Source organism: Emydura macquarii, unplaced genomic scaffold, assembly GCF_026122565.2.
Source record: "Emydura macquarii macquarii isolate MOO-44397 ecotype Brisbane River unplaced genomic scaffold, CSIRO-AGI_Emac_v2 contig_3530, whole genome shotgun sequence".
NCBI lineage: Eukaryota > Metazoa > Chordata > Testudines > Chelidae > Emydura > Emydura macquarii.
The window spans coordinates 1933195-1959593 of NW_027133667.1; the positions used below are offsets into that span (position 1 = coordinate 1933195).

Here is a 26399-nt window from a genome sequence, read left to right on the forward strand (position 1 = left end):
GCTTCTGAATAGTGGCTCTGTGCAGAGGGCATAGTGCAATGCAGCTATGTGTGAGGGTAAATTGTTACAAACGCTGTACTTTGGAAACGAGTTTAAGAAGGGTTGTTGGGAAGGGTTGGGGAGAATGGGATTAAAATTAAACACACAATGAAGAGCAAAAAATTGTTTCTGAAAGCAGATTCCTAGGGGAGGAAATTACCCTGTTCAATTATGTGGCATGTTGTCTGGCAAACACTAACCAAAATTAAAAATTAACACAAACTGGAGACTAAATCCACAAAGACAGAAGTAGTAATTTCCTTCTAAATGGATTTAGCCTACAGTTTGTTAATCTAGGTTTTCAAAAGCTGAACTACAATGTTATATTTTGTTGCCCGTATGGATTTCTCTATTCAAAACACAGTGATTTTTTTCTCATGAAGACTAATCCATGAATCTTTATACACTTAATCCTGCCATTGCACAGAGAGATGGACTAAAGAACCTCCTGAGGTCCCTTACAGTGCTACATCTTTACGATCCTATGATTCCTCAAGGCAAAACTCTCACTGAAGTCACATGACTTCATATGTTACATTGCTATGCATCTGAGTGCACATGCTTTCCCAGCAAAATTCTCTTAGGATTTGCAAAGACAAAGCCCTTTACAATGAATTAAGACTATATCTCATTGTTTTACACTCAGAATTCTATGGAACTAAGTGTCCTACAAAGCAGTAGCTGAGTACAATCTAGTGCTTTCAATGTAAAAAAAATAAAATAAAAAAAAAATGCATATACTCTCATCCAGATTTCATTATCTTGATAAAACTCATCCCTTAGTCTCATATATGTAAAAAATAGGCTTCAAAGCTAGTAGATGCATTATGATATATTTACAAATGCATATATATGCTCATTTTGGTGGCTATAAACAAAATCCAAATTTTACCACTCTCAATAAAACAAAAACAAAATTGCAACTCACTGTTTAGGGCTTGAAACAGGTGCACTACATTTTTATGAAAATCATCTTGCTTTGTTTGCGAGATTTAAGTTTTAAATCATTCCTAGTGTACAGGAGCTTTGACAACAGGTAGCCAGATTTTTGTAATCATTCATACAATCATCAAAACATAGACTTTTCCTTTTGATTGAACACAGGCCTCTAATTTTCCCAGTAGTGACTGGAAACGCTAAAGAAATGTCTTAGAAGTAAACTCATGCACAAGTTACAATGGGAACAGTTTAGTCATCATCAGGGGCATCATTGCAGAAAAATTCTGGCAGGCAAAGTTGTGTCAGCATATAGAACATTATGTGAGATAATAGCATATCCTCAAAGTCAGGGGGAGGGAGGCAAAAAGTGGAAGACACACAGGCATATGAAAAGTCAGGGGGAGAGGGGAAACCAAGGTCAGGGAGGCCAACTGCCCCCATTGCCCATAGCAAATGATGCCTTTAGGGGTCAAGATTTTCAAAATGAGATTTTGCGTACCTCATTTTTTGGGTATCCAGTATCAGACACTTTAAAGGGGACAGATTTGTCACAGACTCATTTAAAGTACCCTTATATGAGCACCCCAAAATTGGGGCACACAATCACTAGTCACATTTAAAAATCTTGACTTTGTAGATTTGGGGACATTTGGATTTCCCCTTTTTTTGATTTCATGCTTAAAGTTAAGCATGTGCTTAAGTGGTTTCCTAAGTAGGGATGATTTTCTGAATCAAGGGCTCAACATCATTCTCTGCTTCTGCTCCAATAATGACAAACGTATTACTTATTACACCAAAATGTGAGGATTTGTGTAATTATTCTGATTTGGGTGAAGCCACAGTTCCTTTCAGGGTACTTGTGGTAGTAAGCTAGCTCTGCATTAACTCTGGACTATTTTTCATGAACTTTCTTATGGTTAATATTACCAGAGCAGTGCAGCTTGTGATCCTCAGAGGAGGTCTAGATGGCATGATGGTTAAACCTTCTGTAGCATGTCTTCACTAGAGTTCCCAACATTGCTACTACCAGTAGAGCTGAACAGTGAGAAATTTGGTGCAAAAAGAAAAGTCTAGCATAGAGAAGGCTCTGCTGAATTACTTCACGGTTACGCATTGTTTAAAGGGAAGTGCTGTTATTACAGAAGCCAGCTGTTTAACCATTGGAATTCTATAACTTGGCTCATTTTCAAGAAACAGTGAAATACTTTGCTACAGTAGATTAAATGGTAGCCAAAATTTCTATTAAGTAAACTTTGACCTACATGATATGAAACCTCTTTGGAGCTAACAGCTGACAAAAAAGGAAACAAACCTCCAAGGACACCAATATACATCAGCAAAAAGGAATTCCTAGGACTGTTACATGTCCAAAGGCATCATTCTGAAGGTTGAGTAAATATAAGGAACTGTTTGATGGCAGCCAGAAAGCAGTTTTGAAGTTGTGTCAGAATGAAAGGGAAGGACTATGTGGGTGAGCAGGATTTGATACGTCACACTGGCATGTCAGGATCGATCAGTATTTTTAGGCAATCCTAGCTTTTAGGTAACAACAGATTACAATATCAACAACAAAAGGTTATGGAGCTCATTCCCTTGAATGAACTCCACGTCAGTCCATTTCCTTTTATTATAAAATTTTTATGAATATGACAGATGTTGCATGTGTAGGACTATTTGCCTATATTTTCTCATGCTATTCACCCATGTAGGGCCTGATCCAGGAAAGCACTTAAGCACATGCTTAAGTCTATCCCCATTTAGAAAACCTAAAGAAAGGCTTAACTTTAATGGGAATTAGGCATGTGCTTGAAGTTCAGTGCATGTTTTAGTGCTTTCCTGAATAGGGCCCAGAGACTCTGATCCTGATGCAATTCCTTTGCAGGAAGAACTCCTTGTCAGGGCCATAGGGAAGTAGCTATCATATTTGACTGTAATTATTATTGGAACCTTGTCTGAGCTAATAAGTGTTATTTATATTGCAGTGCTTGATTTTAGGGGTACAGTCACCTTAAAAATCATGCTACTGTCTGAAAAGCTCTATTTGTCTATCACTGGCTGTTGTTACAGGTAACCCCTGAAATTATCATAACTGAAAGAGTCTAGAGAAAAAAAATCTATTTTCTTCTGTTTGTTTCCTTTGTGTGTTGGCCCAAATCTACAAAACGACTTAGGCGTTGTGATACTCAACATTGCAAGACCTACATTTTAGGCACCTAGACAATCCACGGAACAACTCTGTAACCTGCAAAGCCTGAGTTATGCACCTAGACTCCCTGTACAATGAATGGGAAGAGCTAAGTGCCTTCGGATGAGATCTACAAAAGCCAGCACACTATCTGGGGAACTGCCAACCTGGTTAATGGGAGATGACAACAGGAGGGGTGTGTGCTAAGTCCCTCCCCTCTCATGGCGTTCAGTGCCTCACCCTGAACTACAGAGAGGTGCCTATCCTGAATGACTGATCTCCACACCTGAGAACCTCTCTCCTGGATAGCTAAGGCATTTCTTGTGGGAATGAGTTAGGCAAGTGCCTAACTCCATACAAGATGGCCAGTTGTGGTGGTGCCCACTCTGTAACTTTTAAAGCAGTGGCGAGAGCACTCACCTGGGATGTGGGAGACCCAGGTTTAATTCCCACATCTGCCTGAGGGGAAGGAAAGATTTGAACAAAGGTCTTCCACACCACTCAGAGGCTGCTGTTATCACTGAGTTATGGGATATTCTGATATGAGGGTTCCTCAGTCGCTATTGCTTAAGCTGTTCCATTGTGGGGCAATAAATAAAGAATCACTGAAGCAGGGGGACTGGACCTCGGTCTCCCATCTTCCAGCTGGGTGCCCTACCCATCAGACTAGAGAGTCATTCTTACTCTCTCACTGCCCCCAATGACTCTTTAAGTAGTTACACACAGTGGAATAGCTTCAACAGGAGAGAGAAAGGGAGCCCACGTCAGAATATCCCATAGCTCAGTGATTAGAGCACTCCTCTGAGGGGTGTCAGAAACCTATGTTCAAATCCTTTCTCCTGCCTCAGGCAGCGGGGTCGACTGAACCTGGGGTGCCCACATCCCAAGTGAGTGCTCTAATTACTGGGAAAAGTAATAGGCTGGGTTGCACCACCTGCCGGACTTTGAATGGGACCCAGCCGGCTAGTGGCCTCTGAGCACACCGACCAGAGCAGTCTCCACAGACAAGATGGGCAGCCAAACGCCCAGAGTGGGTCAGCAGTGCACATGCCCAGAGGCAGAAATGTAGGTGTTCATGGAACTTTTGCTGCAAAAACTTAGGCACTGAATGAATTTAGGCACCTATAGGGTTCAGTGGCAGCTGAGAAGAAGTTTTGTGGACCCTATTGATCCTTAAAAGAGAGCAAACATTTTCCAGTAGAATCATTTCAACCTACTAGCTCATTTCTGCTTTGTTTATTCATATCAAAGTTAAATGTTAACTATAATACACTTCAGTACAGTTGGGAAGTTTTCAGGCTTTTTAAACTTCCTTTGAATTTAACTACTTCCTTTATACCCCCTTTATGTACAAATGCCTCAGAAATATCTATTCAGCCAATAGTGCTTCACAGAAAATAGCAAGAGCACTGAGACAAAACATTACCATTAAAGAAAAAGGTTAGTGGAAGCAATGTTCGGATACGTCTGCATAACAGCTAATTGGAGCTGGTAAAGAACCAGGGATACTGTTCTCTTCTCAGGAAATTTCACTAGAGAAAGACACTGTCATTCACAAGACATGTCTAGATGTCAGAGAAGGGCGATTTCCTGGGACAATTTGACTGATAATTTATTGAAGAAGTATTAGACAAATGACTTAATCTTACCGTGCCTCAATTTCCCCATCGGAAGAGAATACAACTGACCTACCTCTTAGGGTCTTTGTGAGGCTTTATTGTTTGTGAGATCTTTACATGAAAAGTGCTAAAGAAACAATAAATATTATTATCGCTGAAATCTCATAACGGTTTATAGATGAAAAATGATGGCGGCATTCCCCATCACTCAGATATTATGGTGCTAAAGACCACAGAAGGCTTGGCCTGCACTGGGGGCGGTGTGTGGGGCACATGTAGCTCCATGTCACAGTGGAAGAAAGGCTGAGTCCACACTGTGGTGTGTAGCTACACACGGCAGTGAAAGGCTCTGGTTGGGAGGAGGCAGCAGGAAAGGCTCCCGTAATGGGGAACTGCCAGAGCCTTTCCCTGCTGCCTTTCTTCCCTGCTGGAGCTTATCACTGCAGCAGGGAAAGACTCCAGCAGCAGGACACTACAGGGTAGATATAGGAGGCACTGCTTGGGTGTATAGAGAGCTATATAGGGTATATACCCTAATGTTCTGGTGTGTCTGTGCTCACCTAAGCAGTGTCTCACTGTCTGCACTGCTGTTTATACCTGTGCTAGCTGGGTGTGCTGTGCCTGTACTCTATATGCCACTGTAAGTGTAGAAATACCTTAAGATAAACAGAATGACTGAGAACAGACTAACTTTTTGATGATGACTCCCAGGTCCTTAGCACCTTGTCAGAACCATGTAGTCTGGCTCATTGAAGTCCTGATGCAGCAAAGCACTTGAGCATGTGCTTAACTTTAAGTACATGCTTAGATCCAACCCCATTCAGCAAAGCAAACTTCAATGGGACTTAATCGTGTGTTTAAAGTTGAGCCCATGCTTTAGGGCTCTGCTGAATACGGATGGACATAGGCACACGTTTAAGTGCTTTGCTGAAACAGAGCCTTACTCTCCAGACAGTAGCAATGGCTACTCTGAATTGGTTCTGGTTTTTTGGCAGAATGTAATTTCCCTTCTTTTCTAGATGGAAAAGGCATACTGCGCAAATTGCAGTTGATAAATAGCGTGTCAGTGAATATATTATTCTGACTGTTTATTAGGAATTCAGTAGTGCCCAGAGGAACCAGTCAGTATCAGGGCTGGCTAGGTATTGTAAAAACACGGCAAGTACAAAAGAAAGTTCCTGACCTCAAAATTTTACAAATCTAAATTAAAACAAGACAACAGATTCGTTAAAATCAAAATCTGTGAACAAGCCATTTGTAAAGTGAAAAAAGAGCTAAATTTGATCAATTAGTTTCTATGAAGAGTTCAATGATCTGTATCAGTGAGCATTACACAGGCACATCCAGGGATAGAATTTGACCTGCAGTGATTTAAATGGAAAAAAAAAAGTAAGAGAGAATCTGAGACAGCTCCCAGTACCAGGAAAAGTAAAATAAGTTATGCTGAGGAGATCAAGTTAGAAAGCTTCAGAATCAGGTCTTATATATCTCACAGGTAATAGTGTTACTTAATGGGTGAAAATACTGTAGATGATCCTTTCAAAGAAATTGTATTTCTTTATCTCTGCACATTTATAAGACATTTCAGTGGTACACATACAAACTCACCAAAAAACAGCCCTACACCACAAAAAAAATATGACTGTAATCTATTCCTGGCTTGCTGTCCTGTTTATCCTTATGAAACAAATAATTTAGCAGAGAATGTACAGTATAGAGGTCCTCAGTGGCTTACAATGTACTAAGTAAGCATGTTTTTCTTTTTCTTTAATTTATAATCCCTGGAAAGGGGGTTTATTTAAAAAAAAAAAAAAAAAGCAATTGTTTAAGTTTACAAAGCTCACAGGGACAGTTAGTTCTTAGCTGACGGTATCCCTGGCTAAAAAGTTAGACATATTTTATCACTAAAAGAAGTATTTTCTTTTATGGATGTACTGAGATCTCAGGGGCTCTTGATCACTGATTATTTGTTTTAATCACAAAGGAGTACAAATTGTACTGTCTTCTCCAAACTGACAACTAGAGGATGTCTTTATGGATGTGCCTCCAAAATTTACTCTAAAAGGGCAAGAAGCAAGATTTTCCCAGTGAAAAATTAAATTCATCAACTTTGTGATAGTCTCACTCTTCATCAAGCCAGAGTCCTTCATCCCTCCCTAAAACTCAGTCTCCTGACAGAGCAACTTGATGTCATCACTCGTTAGTAGTAAAACTACAGGCCCAGCAAAGAGATGGCTACTCCATGCCCAACTCCCTGCCTGATCTCACAGTGTGGAGACAAAAGCAGAAACTAGCCGAGAAATAAGAAAAGACACTTAAAGAGAAGGAAGACATGGATCAGAGGGAGAGAAAATAGAAGTGGTTGTTGTGGGGAATTTAATGACATGACTGTTGGTTAGAGCTGGATTAATACTGCAAAACATCTTCTGAGACCATCAATTTGATTTATTACATTGATTCATTTCTGCTGCATTGGTTCCTGTTTTGTGTTCACATTGGATAAACATTAGTGTAATCAAATAACAAACATTTGATGTGCAAACAATGCCTTGTTCACAGAGCATATACTTATCGCAACTGCTCAATGACCATAAGGCGCAATAAGCAGCAAACAGTATGCAATACCAGTCCTGCTTCATACATTGTGCTCTAACTATATGGTGCCAGGCAACAGTAAACAGCCCTCCCTCATTCACCATGCACCTTAATGCTCACTGCTTTTACAGCACTTTACTGGTTACTGCCGATTCAACCTTACTTTCTACTGCTTAATGTTTTCTCATTAAACCACATCTTATGGTCTGTAGAAATTCACTATATTTTTTTCCCTTTACTGTTAATTTTAGCCTCAGATGCTGGCTCAGTGCAGCCTCCTTTTATTTAAAATGTTAGGAAATAGTAGCTTAACAGCACTATCCATTATTTTTAAAAAACTACTATTCATTATCTATTTCTAAAAAGGGGAATAAGGACAACCAAGGGAATTATAGACCAGTCACCTTAACTTCAGTACTCAGCAAGATAATGGAACAAATAATAAATCAGTGTAAGCATCTAGAAGATAATAAGGTGATAAGTAATAGTGAACATGGATTTGTGAAGAACAAATCATATCAAATCAACCTACTACTCTTCTTCGATTGGGTAGTAGGCCTTGTGGACAGGGAGGAAAACAGCAGATGTGATATAACTCAACTTTATTAAGGCTTTTGATACTGTCTCACATGAACGTCTCATAAACAAATTAGGGAAATACAGTCTAGATGAACCTACTATAAGGTGGGTGGGCAACTGGCTGGAAAACCATACTCAGAGTGTAGCTATCAATGGTTCACAATTGAACTGGAAAGGCATATTGAGTGGAGTCCCACAGGGATCTGTCCTGGGTCCAGTTCTATTCAATATCTTCATAAATGATTTCGATAAATGGCATACAGAATACACTTATAAAGTTTGTGGATGATATCAAGCTGGGAGGGATTGAAAATGCTTTGGTCTGAAATGAACAGGATAAAGTTCAACAAGAATAAATGCAAAGTGCTACACTTAGGAAGGAATAATCATTTACACAAATACAAAATGGGAAATGACTGCCTAGAAAGGAGTACTTCAGAAAAGGATATCAGGGTTATAGGGCAACACAAATTCAATACGAGTCAACAATAAAATACTGTTGCAAAAAAAGTAAACATCATTCTGGATTAGCAGGAGTGTTGTAACCAAGACACGAGAAGTAATTCTTCTATTCTACTCAGCATTGATAAGGCCTCAGCTGGAGTACTGTGTCCAGTTCTGGGCACCACTTTTTGGGAAAGATGTGGATAAATTGGAGAAAGACCAGAGGAGAGCAACAAAAATGATTAAAAGTCTAGAAAACATAACATATGAGGAAAGATTGAAAAAATTAGGTTTGTTTAGTCTGGAGAAGACAAGAGTGAGGGTGGAGACTTGCACGTAAAAGGTTGTTATAAAGACGAGGGTGATAAATTGTTCTCCTTAACCACTGAGGGCAGGACAAGAAGCAATGGGCTTAAATTGCAGCAAGGGAGATTCAGGTTAGACATTCTTAACTTTAAGGACAGTTAAGTACTGCAACCAATTAGCTAGAGAGGCAGTGGAATCTCTGTCATTGCCGGTCTTTAAGAACGGGTTAGACAAACACCTGTCAGAGATGGTCCAGATAATACTTAGTCCTGCCTCAGCGCAAGGGACTGAACTAGATGACCTATTAAGGTCCCTTCCAGTCCTACATTTCTATTATTTTTATGCACAAATTATGATATTTAAATAGCTCCTAACTCCCCCAATTCAAAGTCAGTTTTCACCCAAATAATGAGGTACATTCCGCTCTGACGACTATCTGTTTGCCACATTTAAGTTTCCCACCCTCAATATCTTTTAGTGCTAAAATAGTTCCAAAGATTTTAACAACATTTTTGTAATAAGAAAAGTTATGGTTTTGCTCAAATGTTAAAAAACATCACCCTTCGGCATAGACAAAGCCTGGACATTTTCAAGTGAATGATTCAGTATTATGAGCATCTAAGGAACTGTCTTAGAATGGAAACACATTGGCAGCCTTACTACAGCTGTCACTAGTATTCCAGCTATAATAATGCAATCTATCATAGGAGTGCTACTAAGGCTTTTGCATTTCTTTTCCCCCAACAATTAAACTCTCCCATTTGTGTTGTGTGCAGGTAAGCCAACAGGGTATGGATCCAGCAGTAGACGTTTACACCACAAGGGAATAGTGGATGAATGCTGCTTCCAGAGCTGTGACCTGAGGAGGCTGGAAATGTACTGCGCTCCTATCAAGCCACCCAAATCTACACGTTCTGTACGTGCTCAGCGCCACACCGATATGCCAAAAGCACAAAGGGTAGGAGAATTTACTCAAGTCTGATCATGTAGCAAATAGTATATGTGTTTTACTTAATAAGGAAAAGCATCATGATTGTGAATCATATTTAAAATATCCCCTAGGTTTCAAATGTATGCTGCTTATAGGTATTGAAGATTTAGTGGCACTTTTGGAAAGTAACGGCTGTCAAGGGAATGCCTGGTTCCTTGAAAAGACTATTGAATGTGAAGTATTTCACCTCTAAGTTATCTACTGAGGAAAAGAGAAAGGAGAATAAACTCTGGCAAGTCACGTGTAAAAGTATAATTAGGCAGGCCAAAAAAGAATTTGAAGAGCCACTAGAAAAAGACTCAAAAACTAAAAGTAAAAATATGTGTAAGCACATCAGAAGCAGGAAGCCTGCCATACAATCAGTGGGGACACTGGATGCTCAAGGTGCTAGCAGAGCACTCAAGGAAGATAAGATGATTATAGAGAAGCTAAATGAATTCTTTGCTGCAGAGGATGTGAGGGAGATTCCCACACCTGAGCCATTCTTTTTTAGGTGATAAATCTGAAGAACTGTCCAAGATTGAGGTATCAGTAGAGGAGGTTTGGGACCAAATTGATAAATTAAACAGTAATAACTCACCAGGACCAGATGGTATTCACCCAAGAGTTCTGAATCACAATCACAGGCTGATAAGCCTAATTTCATTATCAGGCAAATTGGTTGAAACTATAGTAAAGAACAGAATTTACAGACACATAAATGAACACAATTTGTTGGGGAAGATTCAACACAGCTTTTGTAAAGGGAAATCATGCCTCACCAATCTATTAAAATTCTTTGAGGGGATCAACAAACGTGGACAAAGGTGATCCATTGGATATAGTGTACTTGGACTTTAAGAAAGCTTCTGACAAGATCCCTCACAACAGGCTTTTAAGGAAGTGATGAGATAAGAAGGAAGGACCTCTCATGGGTCAATAACTGGTTAAAAGACAGAAAACAAAGAATAGAAATAAATTGTCAGTTTTCAGAATGAAGAAAGGTAAATAGTGGTGTCCCTCCAGGACCTGTACTGGGACCAGTCCTGTTGAACATATTCATAAGTGATCTGAAAAAGAGGTGTGACAGTGAAGTGGCAAAATTTGCAGATGATACAAAATTACTCAAGATAGTTAAGTCCAAAGCTGACTGTGAAGAGCTACAAAGGGATCTCACAAAACTGGGTGACTGAACAACAAAATGGTAGCTGAAATTCAATGTTGGTAAATGCAAAGTATTGCACAATGGAAAACATAATTCCAACTATACATACAAAGTGATGGGATCTAAATTAGCAGTTACCACTCAAGAAAGAGATCTTGGAATCATTGTGGATAGTTCTCTGAAAACATATGTTCAATGTGCAGCGGCAGTCAAAAAAGCTAACAGAATGTTAGGAACCATTAGGAAAGGAATAGATAAGACAGAAAATATCATAATGCCACTGTCTAAATCCATTTTACTCCCACACCTTGAATACTTTGTGCAATTCTGGTCGCCCCATCTCAAAAAAATATATTAGAATTGGAAAAGGTACAGACAAGGGCAACAAAAATGATTAAGGGTATGTAAAACAGCTTCCATATGAGGAGAGATTAAAAAGACTGGGACTTTTCATATTGGAAAACAGATGACTAAGGAGGGATATGATAGAGAACTATAAAATTATGAATGGTGTGGAAAAAATGAATAAGGAAGCGGTATTTACTCCTTCACATAATACAAGAACCAGGAGCCATGAAATTAATAAGCACCGTGTTTAAAACAAACAAAAAGAAGTACTTCTGCACACAATGCACAGTCAGCTGTGGAACTCATTGCCAGGACATGCTGTGAAGGTCAAAACTATAACAGAGTTCAAAAAAGAACTAAATACATTCATGGAGGATAGGTCTATCAATGGCTATTAGCCAAGATGGTCAGGGATGGAACGCCAGGCTCTGGACGTCCCTAGCCTCTGACTGCCAGAAGCTGGAAGTGGACAATAGGGGATGGATCACTTGATGATTGCCTGTTCTGTTCATTCCCTCTGAAGCACCTGGCATTGGCCACTGTCAGAAAACAGGATGCTAGACTAGATGGATAATTGGTCTGACTTAATATGGCCATTTTTATGTTCTTACTTTCTTATGTTACCAATTCATCACTATCCAAATATAATTGGATGGCAATATTGGATCTATTGGAAGTGAGTTTATAACCTCACTCCAGATCCTACTGGACAAGTATTAACATCATAAAACCATCACTGCTTTTGGCACTAAGTGCCATTTTGAAAAGAGAAGGTAAATATTAAATGGTCATGAACTGATCTCTTCAGAACCCTCTCACTAGCTCCAGTAGGTCAGAGCAGAGATACAATGAGGGACCATTAAGGAAGAATTTTGCACTTCAGATGCCCATACGTGCTGTGTCTGCTCTGTAAATTAATAGATGACTTTACTCTCCAAAGCTGTAGTTCTGGCATTTTTCACCAGAACCATTATACACAAACAAACTTTGTCCACTTCCTTGTTTTGATCTTGCTCTCCATTATTATTTCACGCACACATTACACTAGCAATCAGAGTCCCCATTATTATTATTATTTGTATCACAGTTGTCCCTAGAGGCTCCTTCTAAGATTGGGGCCGTATTGTAATAAGTGCTGTACATATATGTGGTAAAAAATGTCCCTGCCCTGATGAGCTTACAATCTAAATGACCCTAAGTAAACTGCTCACGGCCATTGTCACATCTGGACACGTTTCCACCTTTGTCTCCTGTTTGGTCTGTCAGCATCTTCCCTTTATGTGTTATTTGCCTTTTACATTTTGCAGCACATTTTCTGTGTTAGACCTTTCTGTCCAGGCCATTTTGCCTGAGTAGTGTGCACTGGCCTGGTATCACAAATCTATCCTGTAGGACCCTCTCTGCAAAGTTACATAGGGGCTTTTTCTCCTTAGAGACAGAATCCAACTTGACAGCTGGGTTCAGAATAATACAAAAGAGAGAGAAAAGGATTTAAATTAAATCAAATTAAATCAAAATGAACAGTTGCCTCAACATACTGAAATTTATGCTTTGCAAATGTTAAACTTGAGAAAGCATTTTCAGCAAAAGTTACAGAAAAGCAAAGCAGAATGTATATAGTCCTAAAAGCAAATTCTAAGTTCTGAATGTCTTGTCAGAAATGCAGCATCCTTTTGAGAGTAAGTGAGCCCTGTCCCACCTCTTCCCCCAAGACCTTTTTCAACCCTTTGAAGAAATGGCTCTGTGATACTTACTGGGAGTCAACCATAGAGGTGTACCTCACACTACGCATGTATGAGGAGTGAAGTCTTCTCCAAGCAGAGCTAAACCATAGAGCAGCAACCAATGTGGTTTCTATACACCTCAGCACTTTAATCCTCATGGCTTTAGAAAAAAAGAAGAGAAGAACCATGGCAACTCCTCTTTGAACTCCACACCCTTATGATCTCAGCAGATGGGAAAAAACAGTCTCACCTTGGTTGAAGGGAGAGAAGATTCCCAGAAGCTACCTACTGGTTCCTCATGACACACTTCATCCTCAGGGCCAAAAGAACAACCAGTCACCTTCTAGACAGCTCTCCTCTCCACACAAACAGAAGATGGGGCAGTAAGAGCCCCCTCATCCTGTTGGAACACACCTCTCCTCACAGAGGGAAGAAGGAGTGATAAACTCAGATCTACAGCAGATGAAGGGATAAAGTAGAAGGAAAGAGGGGAGAAATGTAAAAAGAAAGCAAAACTAAGACAAGTTAAACATTTTTAGAAGAATATTTTATATAAAGTTTGATCAAACTTTCCTCTGCCTGATGACAGCCAAAATTGGTGAGTTTCTTCCTCCCTGAATCCTCTATTCATTTACGTTAATTACTGCCATGAAATGAAAATAAGCATGAGAGAATATTATAACAAGGTTGGATTCTCCAACAGCACATAGGCTGGAGAGTTCAAATGGCAATTAACATACTACACATTTTGGAAAGAAAGATGAATTGACTAACTCAGGAACTTGCAGAAATAATATGCATCTGGATGTTATAAATGAAAAGCAAGTTTTAAATTTATTTAAATAAAAAGGACAGTTATACTATATAATGGCTTTTATAGGTGGTGGAGTTAGTGTTTGAAAAACACCATTTTTATGAACCACTTAAACTAATGTAATATGTGTTTTCGTTGTTCCTTCCATGGAATAGCTTTTCCAAAACTGTGGTGCCTAGGGAAAATTTAACTGGAGCATGAATTCAAGCTCTTACAAATGCAAAGCCAGAATGCCAAAATAAAGAGGTGTGGGATATTTGAAAACTCACGCAGCTTCCGGGACTTCAGCCTTCCGGGCTGTCAATACACGACTTTTCATGAACATAAATTCACTTTGAAATACCAAATTAATAAATACAATGCCACAGACCTTCAGAATTTATACAGCATACAGATGAAACAACAGAAAACATGGCAAACAATTGCTTTTTATAATAGGTACATTTTCCAATTTAATAAATTTTACACTTTTGTAGTCAACTTTGTAAGTGTGCATTGGCGAAGGCAAGGTTAATAGACTAATGAGGTTCAGGTCTTTTCCTCTAATGAGTGCCATATATGAATGAATACATTTAACTGATGACTAATCCATGGAGTATATCTTGCACTCTTATTTTAATGTATGAAATTAATTATGTTAAATGGAAAAGATTTTTTAGGGCTGTGCACAATTTCTTTATCTGCTTTAGAATATCCATTGTCTAGTTCTCAGAATAAGCCTGTTCTCTCCAAAGCCCACTAAAGCCAATGTGAGTCTTTCGAATGACTTCAGTGGGTGTTGAAGCAGACCTTCTGGGTCAGATCCTGAAGTTCTTGCTTGGGCCCTAATCTTGCAAGCAGATCCTGTGTCTGCACAGAGCCCCATTGACGTCAGTGGCCTCTGTGGGGGCACAAAGATGCTCCTGTGTAGAATAGCTTGAAAGAATGGGACCTTAGGGCTGATTATCCTTCTTCAGCATATCTAAGAGAAGTCAAAGAGGCTTGCCTAGTTAAAAACTGAGTAAGGGATTTGACCCCACATTTGCCCACTTACATAAAGACACTGTTGAAGATTTCTCATGTAGTAGGTGCCAACATTTACTGACCAACGTAAAAGTGTATTATTAAACAAGGAGCAGTGAGGTTAGGTAAGTAACGAGACTCTGAAGCCCAATAAAATAGCTGAACGTCATTGAAAATCAAAGCCAGCATAAGCACTTTTTGGGAAAGAGACTACTTTTTTTTGGGAAAGAGACTACTTTTCTTTCTGAGGAAGGGATCGACTTCTCCATCCCTGCATGTCTGAGCAAAGTCTGGCAATTCTGGACTATGCCTAAATGTTTCTATCGTTCTTTAATAGAGCTCCACAGAATGAAATTAAGTTACTAGAAGTAGGTCATCATCAACATAGGGTGACTTTAAGCCAATAAAAATATAACAGTGATTATTCTTGCCAGTGAAAGCAGGTGTTATGGAGGTCTTTAGAATCCCTATCATACCCTGCTGCTAAGGTCATTGGAAAGTCTTTTAAATATTCTCTGTGTTGTTTCAGTTACCCTGATGTGATGAGCCAAATCACGTGTATAATTAAGATTGAAATATCATATTTATTTATGATTAAGTTAGATTTCAGTCATGGCTTCCTATGATTTGATGAGTGTCTTGTGAGAAGTTTGAGTTTTTCTTAGTGGATGTCACAGCAAAAACTATTATTAAGTCAATGTGATAAATTTTACTCTCAGTTATACCCATTCAGCCCCATTGACTTCAGTGGAAATTTGGCCCAGTATGTTCATCAGATAGAAGGTACCATGCTGAAACTTTACGTACTGCTTTTGCATAAAAAGATGTAGCGTGAAGAATATCAGAAATCAAATTCAGGAGACAACCATAATACTAATACTAATAATAAAAACGAAATAGAATAAGTTTGAATTTGATTTTCCAGAGTGAGAGGTTAATGCAGATTTTGAGCTTGGGGAATCATCTGAAAATAAATATTTTCTTCTCAGAAACTGAAGTTTCACACCTGTGATCCTTCCATGCAGGAAAAACTATGTGAGACCCACATCACATAGGCCTACAGGTCTCAGAACTAAATCAAATAATAATTTGCACTTCTACAATGCTTTTCACCCAGAGCTCTCAAAGCACTTCACAGCTATAGTGTCAACAAATTAAAATCTCACAATACTTTTGTGATATAGGGGGTCCCTGCCATAGAGACAGCAGGTAACTAACTCTGCAGTTAGAAGTGAGTTCTACACATGTTTGTTTTGCTCTAAAACTTGGTGGCCAATGAGAGTAAAATTTTACATGTGGTTAGTTTTTATTCCCTTTTAACTTTATATATAGTTTTTATTTGGTTACTTTTCATACATTTCCAACAGGAAGACTTTGAATTTGGGTTTGGCTCAAATTTTTTTTGGTAGTCCTACTTTTAATCAATGATGGATATCTCTTTTAAAAAAAAACATTGTCACAACTATTGCACACCACAGACCACACCCTGCAATTGTAATTCTGTCCTCCTAAGAATGCCAGCCTCTCACCACCCCCTTTAACTGCCCTTCTGTACAAAACCCTTTACCAAATGATGCTCTCCCAATGCAGCCAACTACTACACCAAATATGCACAGTTGCTAAGATTGGGGGGAATAATCTGATAAAGTGATGTGTGCAGAAGGGTAAGGTGGTGTGACTACAGGCCAAAAAACAAACTCCCATTTTCACCAAGTGTAGTCTCACATGGCATCCTTCCAGGAGGATTTCTCAATGTGGTTAGCTAAGGGAGTTTGTGAATTACAATGGCACACAGCTTCTATTGGTCCTCAGTGTTGAAGCCTTAGGAAGCAACCTGTTGGCAAGCAACCACCTGAAAGGATGCCAAGGGAACCCGAACACTCACTAGCTCACCAGGGAGTTAGATTCAGATAACCAAGAGCATTTAGACACCTAACTCCCATTGATTTCAGTGGGAGTTAGGCTCATACATACATTTAGGATTCTAAGGTCCAAATCCTTACTTAAGAAGAAAGGTAACAAGAAATTTTGTATTATATTCTTTGGGTCCCAGCATACAAGGGCAGCCAATTGCAGGTTTTGTGTTGTTTTTCCTCTAGGCAGAAAGGGCTATTTGTGGACAGGGAATGCTCTTTTTTCTTTCTTTTTGGCGGGGGATGGGGGGGTGGAGGGGAGACCATGAAAATTGGTATTCTTTAATACAAAACCACAACTGACAACTTGTCAAAAACCTTGACTTCTAAGCTCAACTGGCAACATTCACAGGCTTTGCAGAAGGTGAGAACACTGTTGCACTTCTGTTTTAAAAATGCCCCAATCCTTGCATAGAATTTCCAGTCCAGCCAGCACCAAGAGATTAAAGGGTAATAGATGAAAAAGCCTTACAGTCTTCATAGAAGTAACTTATTCTATCTCACAGCCTGAGATAACCATTGTGGTTAGACCAAACTATTTCGACTAGTCAAATCTGGACTGAAACCATTTACACTATGCCTTGTGCTGAAAAGTACTCTTCCACTGAAAGTGATCTGCCAAGGAAAATTACCGAACTTCTATGACATTACCCAGGGTACAATCTGGACCATTAATCAGTTGTGTCCCCTTAATTCTCTAGCCTGGGGTGCCTTTTACACTGCTTTGCTGTCAGAACATCCACTACTGGCCAGTTTGCACAGCCTTCAGCATGCAAATTCATTCCCAGCTAAATACATGAGCATTCTGACCAGTCACCCAGAAATTAAACAGCAAGGTGACACTTGCGCATTCTTAGTCCCAGCCTTGTTCCCCCAGAAATGTGCGACGTACTTTCCAGCACACTACTGACCAATGCAAGCTCATAGAAAGTCCATCATTTCATCAAAGGAAAATGGATAGGTGCACCAGCCTTGTTACCCCAACTGGAGTTTCCCCACACACACTAATCCAAACACACTGGTTAAGATAAAACAATAAGATACATTTATTAACTACAGAAAGATAGATTTTAAGTGATTATAAGCATTGATGCATAAAAGTCAGGATTGGTTACAAAAGAAAATAAAAAAGAGTAATATGTAAACTAATACCTAACTCAACTAGCTAAGTGGCCCTAAAAGTGGCTGGGTCTCCTTGCAGCCTGGGACGATTCCCCCATTAGTTCAGTTCTTTGAGCGATGTTGATGTCATGTGCAGAGAGACAGGAGGAGGAGAGGTGAAGTCAAGTGTTTTCTTCCCCCTTCATAACTCAATTTCTTGTGCTAGAAACATCCTTGATGAGTCATGGTGACATGAGATACATTGTGGATGTGAGGTTTGAATCGTCCCTGAGATGAAATGTAAATTTCTTGTTTACACCTTCCCTCCTTCCTTCCGCCCTGCTGGAGGATGGCTGCTTAAATAAGTGATGGCCCTCTAACACCTGTCTGGGGTGCTAGTGTGTCTTTGTCTCTGAAAAACTGGTTTGGGCCTGCCTTTCTAATTCCGGAAAATGTTACGGCAATGTTATACAGTATAAATTTATAACTTTACATACAATGTTGATACACATATTTTACCAGGACAATAATGTTCAGCAGATTATGAGTTTTCAAATGATACCTTACAAGGCATATTTTATACAAGATTTATCATAATCTTGTAAAATTGGTGACCATAATAGTATAGACCATCACACCTTCCCATAAAATACATCATAACTTACCTTTACTATCTACAAACTGCCTCCATGTTCCTGTAGGGCATTCTGATATCTCAGCACAGTGGAAGCTGGCCTGATCCTGTAAGAGAAATGCAGCACAAAATATGAAACAGTTTTAACTAATGCAATTGCCCTTTTTTCATGTGGCTTATGAAGATATTGGTGAAGTTACTGGATTTTAATACTTTGCCTTTTGTCGTTCACTCCAATACTAACTATTACAAATCAAGAGTCCTGTCATGACCCATAGGTCTCCAACTTGGGCCCACAAAGTTCATGGGAGCATCCACACTCCATCCCTCCACCTAGCAGCCTGCTGGCAATAACTTATCTGAGACCAATAAAGCTAAGCCTCAGTGTGAGGCTCCATCCATGAGGTCCAATTGGCAGAGTCCCAGAGCATCTGATTGGCTTGCTGGCCCTACTTAATCCACCAGCAGGAACAGGAATCATTGTATGAACAACTGGGCTCTATCCTGCTCTGGACTGTGTGCCTTGTGTTTCCTGCTCTCTACTACCTGCTCCTGCTTCCATGGCTTGGTCTCCCAGCATTTTAACCTGGCTTGACTCTGTGCATCTGACTTGTGGTTCCTGACCTCCAATTTGTCTCCTGCCTCTGGCACCAATATGCTGGCCTGGCCTGATTCTGATTCACAACTCAAGGTTCTGGTCTCCCAGCATCCCAGCCCAGTTGACTCTTGACTCCTATCCTGTGACTGCAGACTCTGGCTCTGACTAATAGGTCTGGCTGACCATGACCCAGCCACGACAGTCCCAGTCCTGCAAACATTTAACTTTAAACATATAATTCAATGGGACTACCTAAATGTATAAAATTAAGCATGTGTGTGAGTGTTTGCAGCGTCAGGGCCCAGCTGAAAAGTCCTCACCAACTCCAGCATTTAATCGAACAAGCTAATCTGTAGAATCAGTGTTCCAAACTGTCCCATGTCAAAAACAGTTTTCCAACCTCTCTCAAGAGAGTTAGATGTGAGCATATGTCTAAAAAAAAATTAATAATTAGTTTAACGTCAGTAACATTCAAACCCACATCTTCCTCTAGGCCTTTTATGTTGTGGTAATCAACTTTACACACTTATTCTAAATAAAGCACAGATAAAACTGAAAACATAAAAATAACACATTTACAGTTATCTTAACTTGAAATAATCATAGCAACCACTAATTTTCTTCTATTCTATCTTATTTGGTTGCATGTAAATTAGCAAGAATAATTATCAGTGCTACATATATTTTTACCAATACCAGACAGCAGCAATTTGCTCCTCTGCTACAATAAATTAGGTTCCAAAGACAACTGCATTGATCGCTTAGATGACAGTTAAATTGTGAAATAGCATATGTTTTTTCACAAAGTTTTCCCAGCCACACATGAAAAATTCCAAAGTGGAGAGTGAATTACAAAAATGCCAGTGGAACTACACCAGCTTTAGACCACTGTAACTGTTAGCAGAATTTGATCCAACTGGCTGCAACTGCAACGTAAAATACACATAGCGCAATCTGATGACATACTATTGCTCTGTCGTGATACCAATAAATTATTTCAAGATATAAATTATGATCTCCCAATTACCTTTGGACAAAGCATACTACAATTGCATAAGAAACATTGTATGTTCAAATATACATTGGAATTCACTAGATTACACAGAATCTACATGTAAAATAGTTGCATTATTTCACTGCAGATGTAATTATAGTCAAAATAATATAGAGTTAATGATGTCCTCTTTTGACAGGTCAGGTATTTGACTGATGTTTCAGTCTCAGCCCATTTCTAGTCTATGCAGCTTTTAAACTAATATTTTTAATCCACCTTTAAAAATCTGTGTTACTGTCTGTTTTAAAGATACTAGTTTTAAGTGAATGTTTAGTCTTTGACTGCATACCATTATATGTTTGCAGCACACAGAGTCTATTTAATATTTCAAATCTAAAGTTTTATTATATTGTTTTCTGGGAAGTCTGAACAATATTTTCAAGACATACACATACTTTATATATTTAGGATTTGCAGTAATTACAGTGGGTAAAATCCTGGCCCCATTGAAGTAAATGGGAATTCTGCCATTGACATCTGTGGTGCCATGATTTCACCCAATATATACAAATTCATTAAGAATGAATTTCATCCCCTATGCAGACGGTCAGCATAAAACTTGTCCACCATTTATATTCCACTTACCTCCTCAAAATAGAACTTAAAGGGGACTTGACTGATGGACAGTCCTTGTGCCGGCACTCTGTACAGGACTGAATTTCATCCCAAATGTTGGAACATCCACTGAGTTTAAGAGCAGTACCAAATATGGACACATTGTATTGTTAATATGATAGACTCAGATTTAATCTATATTATCCAATGGAGTTTTAGGTACAGATATACCTAAACATTGAGTATCTATTGTGACAGGTTAAAATGAACCGGTCTAATTTTAATTGTACTAAATTTATTTGGATCTTATTATTTTGCTCCACTATGTTTAGTTAAAAGCACTTCTTGTTCATGTGTATGTCATTTGAACATTCTGGTGGAATGTATTACCTAGATTTCTTAGCAATACAATAGAATAGTTAAACAGACAGTCTGTTAAATATGTTTTATTTAGTTATCTAACCAGAATCATTAAAAGATAGAAAGTTGTCATATAAAATTGAAAGACCTAGTGTGATGAAAAATCTTTATACCTAAATCCCATGTAAGGTGAATGTAGTTATCAATGTAAAGGAGTAAACAAATTACTACAGAGGACATAACCTAATCATATGCTAATGTGCCTAATACCAAGAAAGGAAGCAATCACTATATTTTTACAATTATCAAAGAGAAATTTTAACCCCAATGTACACTGCAATTTGTAGCACCTTTATTCCAAACTCTGAATTACACTAATTACTAACCTGATTTTCAGGTTAAAATCTGATTTTCTGAGACCATGTATAAAACATCTAAGATTGCAGCATAACACTGCGGAAGCAGCTCTCCATTATTTAAGCCATAAGGTAACATTGTCCTCAGCTTGCCTATGGAATTTAAGTTCATAGTTCTAGATATGGTGGGCTGTCGATCCCGTGTTAACTGCATACATTTTTATTTTCTGATTTTTTTTCTCTTCTGCCAATAAAAACTTAGTCAATTTATCCCTAAATTGAACTGGGTTTCGACAGTAATTTGGAAAAGTTACAGGCCATCACTCTCAAAGGAAAATAATTGCTGTCCAGGAAAAAGTGGTAGAGAGATTATCACAACAGCCTGTACGTAAGTCAAGGGTGCAGGGAAGGCTATGGCTTTTCCTATATAGTACTGCCACGGGTACCATACTGGGCACAGAAAGGCCAGTTGACTTAAATTTACAAGGCACAATCACTGTTGTTCGTGTAAGACTTAGGCGAGCCATTCATCTGGTTTTTAATATGGACAGTCCTGTTTTTAAATGGTTTGTCCCCTGTCCAGGACTGAGACGAAACCGGATGCAGTTGGGGGGGGATGCCATTTTGAAGCACACACTGTTCTATCCCTACCAGCATGCAAGGCCGCACTGGTGGGGGTGGAGAGCTCTTCACAATGGTGTTCTCTGTGCAGCATGACCATGCATGCAAGGTCACACTGGCAGGGGCGAGCTCACACAGTTACGGACATTCTGGAATGTCCAGTACTCTGGGAATGCATGAGTGGCGACGCTTGCAAGGTTTCACAGCCAACCTGAAGGTCAAGAAGAAGAAAGTCCTGCTTTAGACTCCACATTCCGTGCAAGTTCTGGAGTTAATGGGCAAACCTTATCTCCCTTAAAAAAATCAGGGCTGGAGGGGGAGACAAAAACTAACTACCAGACCATCCCATCATCCTCTAGCAAAAGGGCCAGAGAAGTAGACAACTCATGGCCTAATTTCCCCTTTCATTTAGGACCTTGTTCTTGCTTCAGCTGCATGTAGTAACATCCAGGTGCAAGTAGCATAGCTGGCTTTAAAAAATTCATATATTTGGTCATCTCAGAAAGTGTCTTTTGTGTGAAGTGTTTACCCAAACTGCTCAGTAACAAAAGCTGGTGCATATTCCTTCCACTTTGAGGGAAGAGCAGACTAGATAATAATCTCCACTGGTCAGGCTTTATGACAAGGGGAGATGGTGTGGTGAGAAGCCAGCTGGTTTCTCTGTTGTTGATTCGTGAGTGGGTGTAAAGCATTCATTGAGCTAAGATGGGCTTGGTCCCTGTCTGCGGAAGGCTGCCAGGGGTTTGTGGCCTGTCCCAGCACCACAGAGTGAGAGGGAGCCTAAGCTGGTCAGACAGAGGCCTCGGTGGTATCCCAGCTCCCAGGTGGTACCCCAGGAGTTCTGCATACCATCACACCTACTTTCTCTTGCACTCATGCCGCATCACTGGAGTCAATGGGAGACAGTGGGTGTAAGAGCAGAATTTGGGCTGTTTGCTTTAAAAAGACTTTTCAGTCTAGTTATTTTGTCACTGACCACAGTGCCCACAGAGCTAAAAAGCTTTTCAAAATAGACTCTAGAGGGTTCGTAGCTAAGATTTAGTGGCTGTAACTACAAACATTGGACTTTTAAAAATTATTATTACCAGTAAAACACAGAGGTCTTTTATTGCCAATGTTAGGTTTGACTGTCCATCCTGAAAGCTTTAAGAAAACCACTGCATGTTTCCCAGCCCCCTTTGCTAGTTTCCGTTTAATGACCCTTCAGATCCTGGTGATATTCATTATCCGCCTGTTGGCTGGTCTTTCTGTGAAAGGAGTCAGTGCTGACGAAGACAAGGTCAAATTCTGCTCTCACGCTGCTGCAGCCCGACTGTCTTCAGTAGAGCTGTGCAGAGATGATTGACTCAAATGTGCGCTCGCTGCTGATTCCGTGTGGGTATAGCAGGCATTTGGCACTTTGCCATTGAAAGCATGGCCACCTTCACTTTGTCAATTACAATTGCCCGTCGACCTCATCTCTCTCTGTTGTTGCAGCCAAGGAGATGCCTATCCCAGAAACCAGAACCCGAGCAAGGTTATAGTTAGTAGCTTTATTTAATATTTGCTAACAGATTTTTCAAACAGATGAAAAAGAAGCAAGCAATTTAAAAAAAAAATTATTTTAATGTCAGTGTAATCAAATCAAAGCCTATTGAAACCGTTAGGAAAGCTTCCATTGACTGTCAAAGGACTTTGGGTGAGGGTTATACTGAGATCTTTATTTTGCTTCACTTTGTTCATTTTTAGATGAGTGGGATACTTTGCTGTATTATTTGTTCAGTTTAAGAATTTCATTTTTGTGTGGCAAAGAGTTCCAAGATACATAAAAGATGATCAAGCATGGCACTCTGGGCTGGATGATAGGCCCCAGTTTATTTTATACAATGTTGTACTTAACGATCGCTGCTTTCTGATCAAGAATATGTTGAATTAAATTGTACACAAGGTTCCATCTGTTTTTTATATATTCAGTGAGATGTTGAAATGCAAGGGGGCTTGGGAGCCTTTTTAACTGACCTTGGAACAGAGCATCCTAAGCTTTTGGAGATCAATTAAAGTGGGGGCACACATTGTGTACCTCTGCATAACGTGATTGCGATAGGTCATTCGCTGCTGAGCAAACCCTGCATGATCACATTAAAACCAACATGTGTGAGCCAACAGATGTGAGCAAGACCAAGCTCCCCGCATCCTTTTATTCTCTTGCTGTCATTGTCTGCATGAAGAGGTCACATGTGAGACCCTGGGAGATGATCCAAACACTACCCAGACATTCCAATTAGTTTTGAATGGTCTCAGCTGTTCATGTTAGTAGGAAATGTACTACTTGGGGCTGAGCCATTTTTGTAGCATGCACTGCTGCTGCTTCCGCCAACGCCTCTTCTGTCTAGCAGCGGTGATGAAAATACTGAGGCCATGACCAAAGCCGCAGAGGAACAACTCCACCTTTTCTCAGATTCAAACCTAACTCTGTGTGCTCTGAGAGGATAATAAATAAGATCTTATTTGGCCACATATCAGTGTTAAAACATACGATTTTACCCTTGGCCCATCGGAATATATGTTTTGCTTTGATGACTAAGCCATAATAAATTTAAAATACAACAATAGTGGAGAAGATTTATCTGCTCATTAGGGAACTGCATGGTTCATTATCAGACTAACGGCTTTTGGAAGCCATTTGCCTCTACAGTGCAGAATGGCTGTAGATCAAAAACAATCATTTCTGCTACTTTCCAGTTTATAGATAATGTGCTTGGATAATTTTTGAAATACTTGACTTAAGGAAAAAATTATTGTGTAAAATAACTTGTCCTTTTCCCATCTCTTGGCAAATTTTCCTTAGAGGCAGTGTACATGCTGAAGCAACAATGATCACACTGGTATTTTCATCAAGGTGGATTAGGGCAGGATCCTTGGATCTTTAAGATATGTGGCCAGCAGCATTAAGTGGCCTCATACAACAATGAATCAATGAAAACCAAAGGGGTCATCTGGGGTTTGTGCATAGAAGGTGAAGTCATTTGGGAAAAATTGGAGACAGGTAGGGAGTGTCATTTTGGAAAAGGAAGCTGCAAAAGTAACCTGAAGTTATAGTGGATCCAGATCATATTTAAATGTATCTACCCATATGTTCCAGACAACTATTTATTAATGACATTAAGAAGTAATATGTGGTAAAGAAAAGTCAGTATTTTATTGAGTTAATCGTTGGTGTGGGCCCTGATTGCTAACTTTTATCTGGTGAGATTGTCCAAAAGGTACCAGGAGTATTGAACCAGAATTACAAATCAAATCAGATAAATATCTAGATGTAATTTTCTTTCTGATGAAAGAGATCACAGTGCTGATGGCAGGAACACTGGGAGTTTAGGGTGCAGAGGGCTTGTAGGACCCAGTGCTGTATGTGTTGGTGTTAGAACTCTAATAATCCCCAGATTTAGGATATCTGCATCTTCATCTCTGTATTGGTGGATAGAAAACAAGTTGTAGAAACCATCAAACCTTTGAGTATGCACCACTGCACAGTCTCTAAGTATTTACATCTTCAGACTGTTTTGCAAACATTTACTACTCCTCACGACACCTCTACAAGGCAGATATTGCATTATTGACTTGCCCAAGGCCACAGACAGAGTCACTGTCAGAACCAGGATATGAAGGGAGGAGTTCATGACTCCTAATCCAAGTTATTCATATAAGCATATCATATTAAAAACTAATTACAATTTTTTTTTTAATTTTCAGGAAGTGCATTTGAAGAATACAAGTAGAGGAAACACAGGAAGCAGGAACTACAGAATGTAAGAAAATGCCATCCACAAGAATGAAGAATGAATGTGCCATCTGCAGGATAGTTTGCTGTAAATAAATTATTTGGTAAACATTGGAAGACTTAAAAACTATAGTTTAATAAGCTTGATGAAATCTCAACCAATGGGCATTCTCCCAATGAACAATGCAAGTAAACATTCCAACATCAAGTCTTTAGAGTGCAGAATATAATAAATCAACCCAGTGCTAAAAATGCTCCGAGGTTGGTACAATGCTGTTTGATTGTTAACCTGTTATAAATGTCCTGCATGAAAACTCTTAAAATCCTGTGCCCCTCAAAAGCCGGCAAATTTATAGGCCTTTGATGGATCCAATTGCACTAAATTAACCTATGAACCCTGGCTACTGGAGTCATTCATCAGCCTTGGCTTAGAGTTGGGGTTTTGTTTAGTTTTTTTTTTTTGCACTTCTCTACAAGAACAGGCTGTTTATTTTACAGTGTCTGATAACTTTGTTTGTCTACCCCTTTCATATTTGCACAGTTTGATATTCCCAGTAGCAGCAGCAGTAAAGTAACAAAACTTTTAAACATCCATTAATTCCATCCGTGGCATTTTGACAGCATAGGGGTTAAATGCATTTAATACAAAGGTTTATTTTCCACATCTTGCTAAGATGCAATTAATTGCAACTTGGGAGGCAAATGTTTGTTAGAAGCAGTT

The 26399-nt window shown here is 39.3% G+C and overlaps 1 protein-coding gene across 2 annotated transcripts in view; it reads left to right on the forward strand.

Moving 5' to 3' along the window:
* Positions 1-26132, forward strand: part of IGF1 (insulin like growth factor 1) — a 71862-nt gene extending 45730 nt beyond the window's left edge. The window contains exons 3-4 of one of the 2 annotated variants that reach the window (XM_067536178.1): positions 9483-9664; positions 25651-26132. In XM_067536178.1, coding sequence (XP_067392279.1) covers positions 9483-9664; positions 25651-25710 — 242 coding nt within the window. In that variant the 3' untranslated portion in view covers positions 25711-26132. Of the gene's footprint in view, positions 1-9482; positions 9665-23106; positions 23191-25650 lie in introns of those variants that run through there. The other variant, XM_067536177.1, reaches the window with a different exon arrangement.
* Positions 26133-26399: the final 267 nt, after the last annotated feature.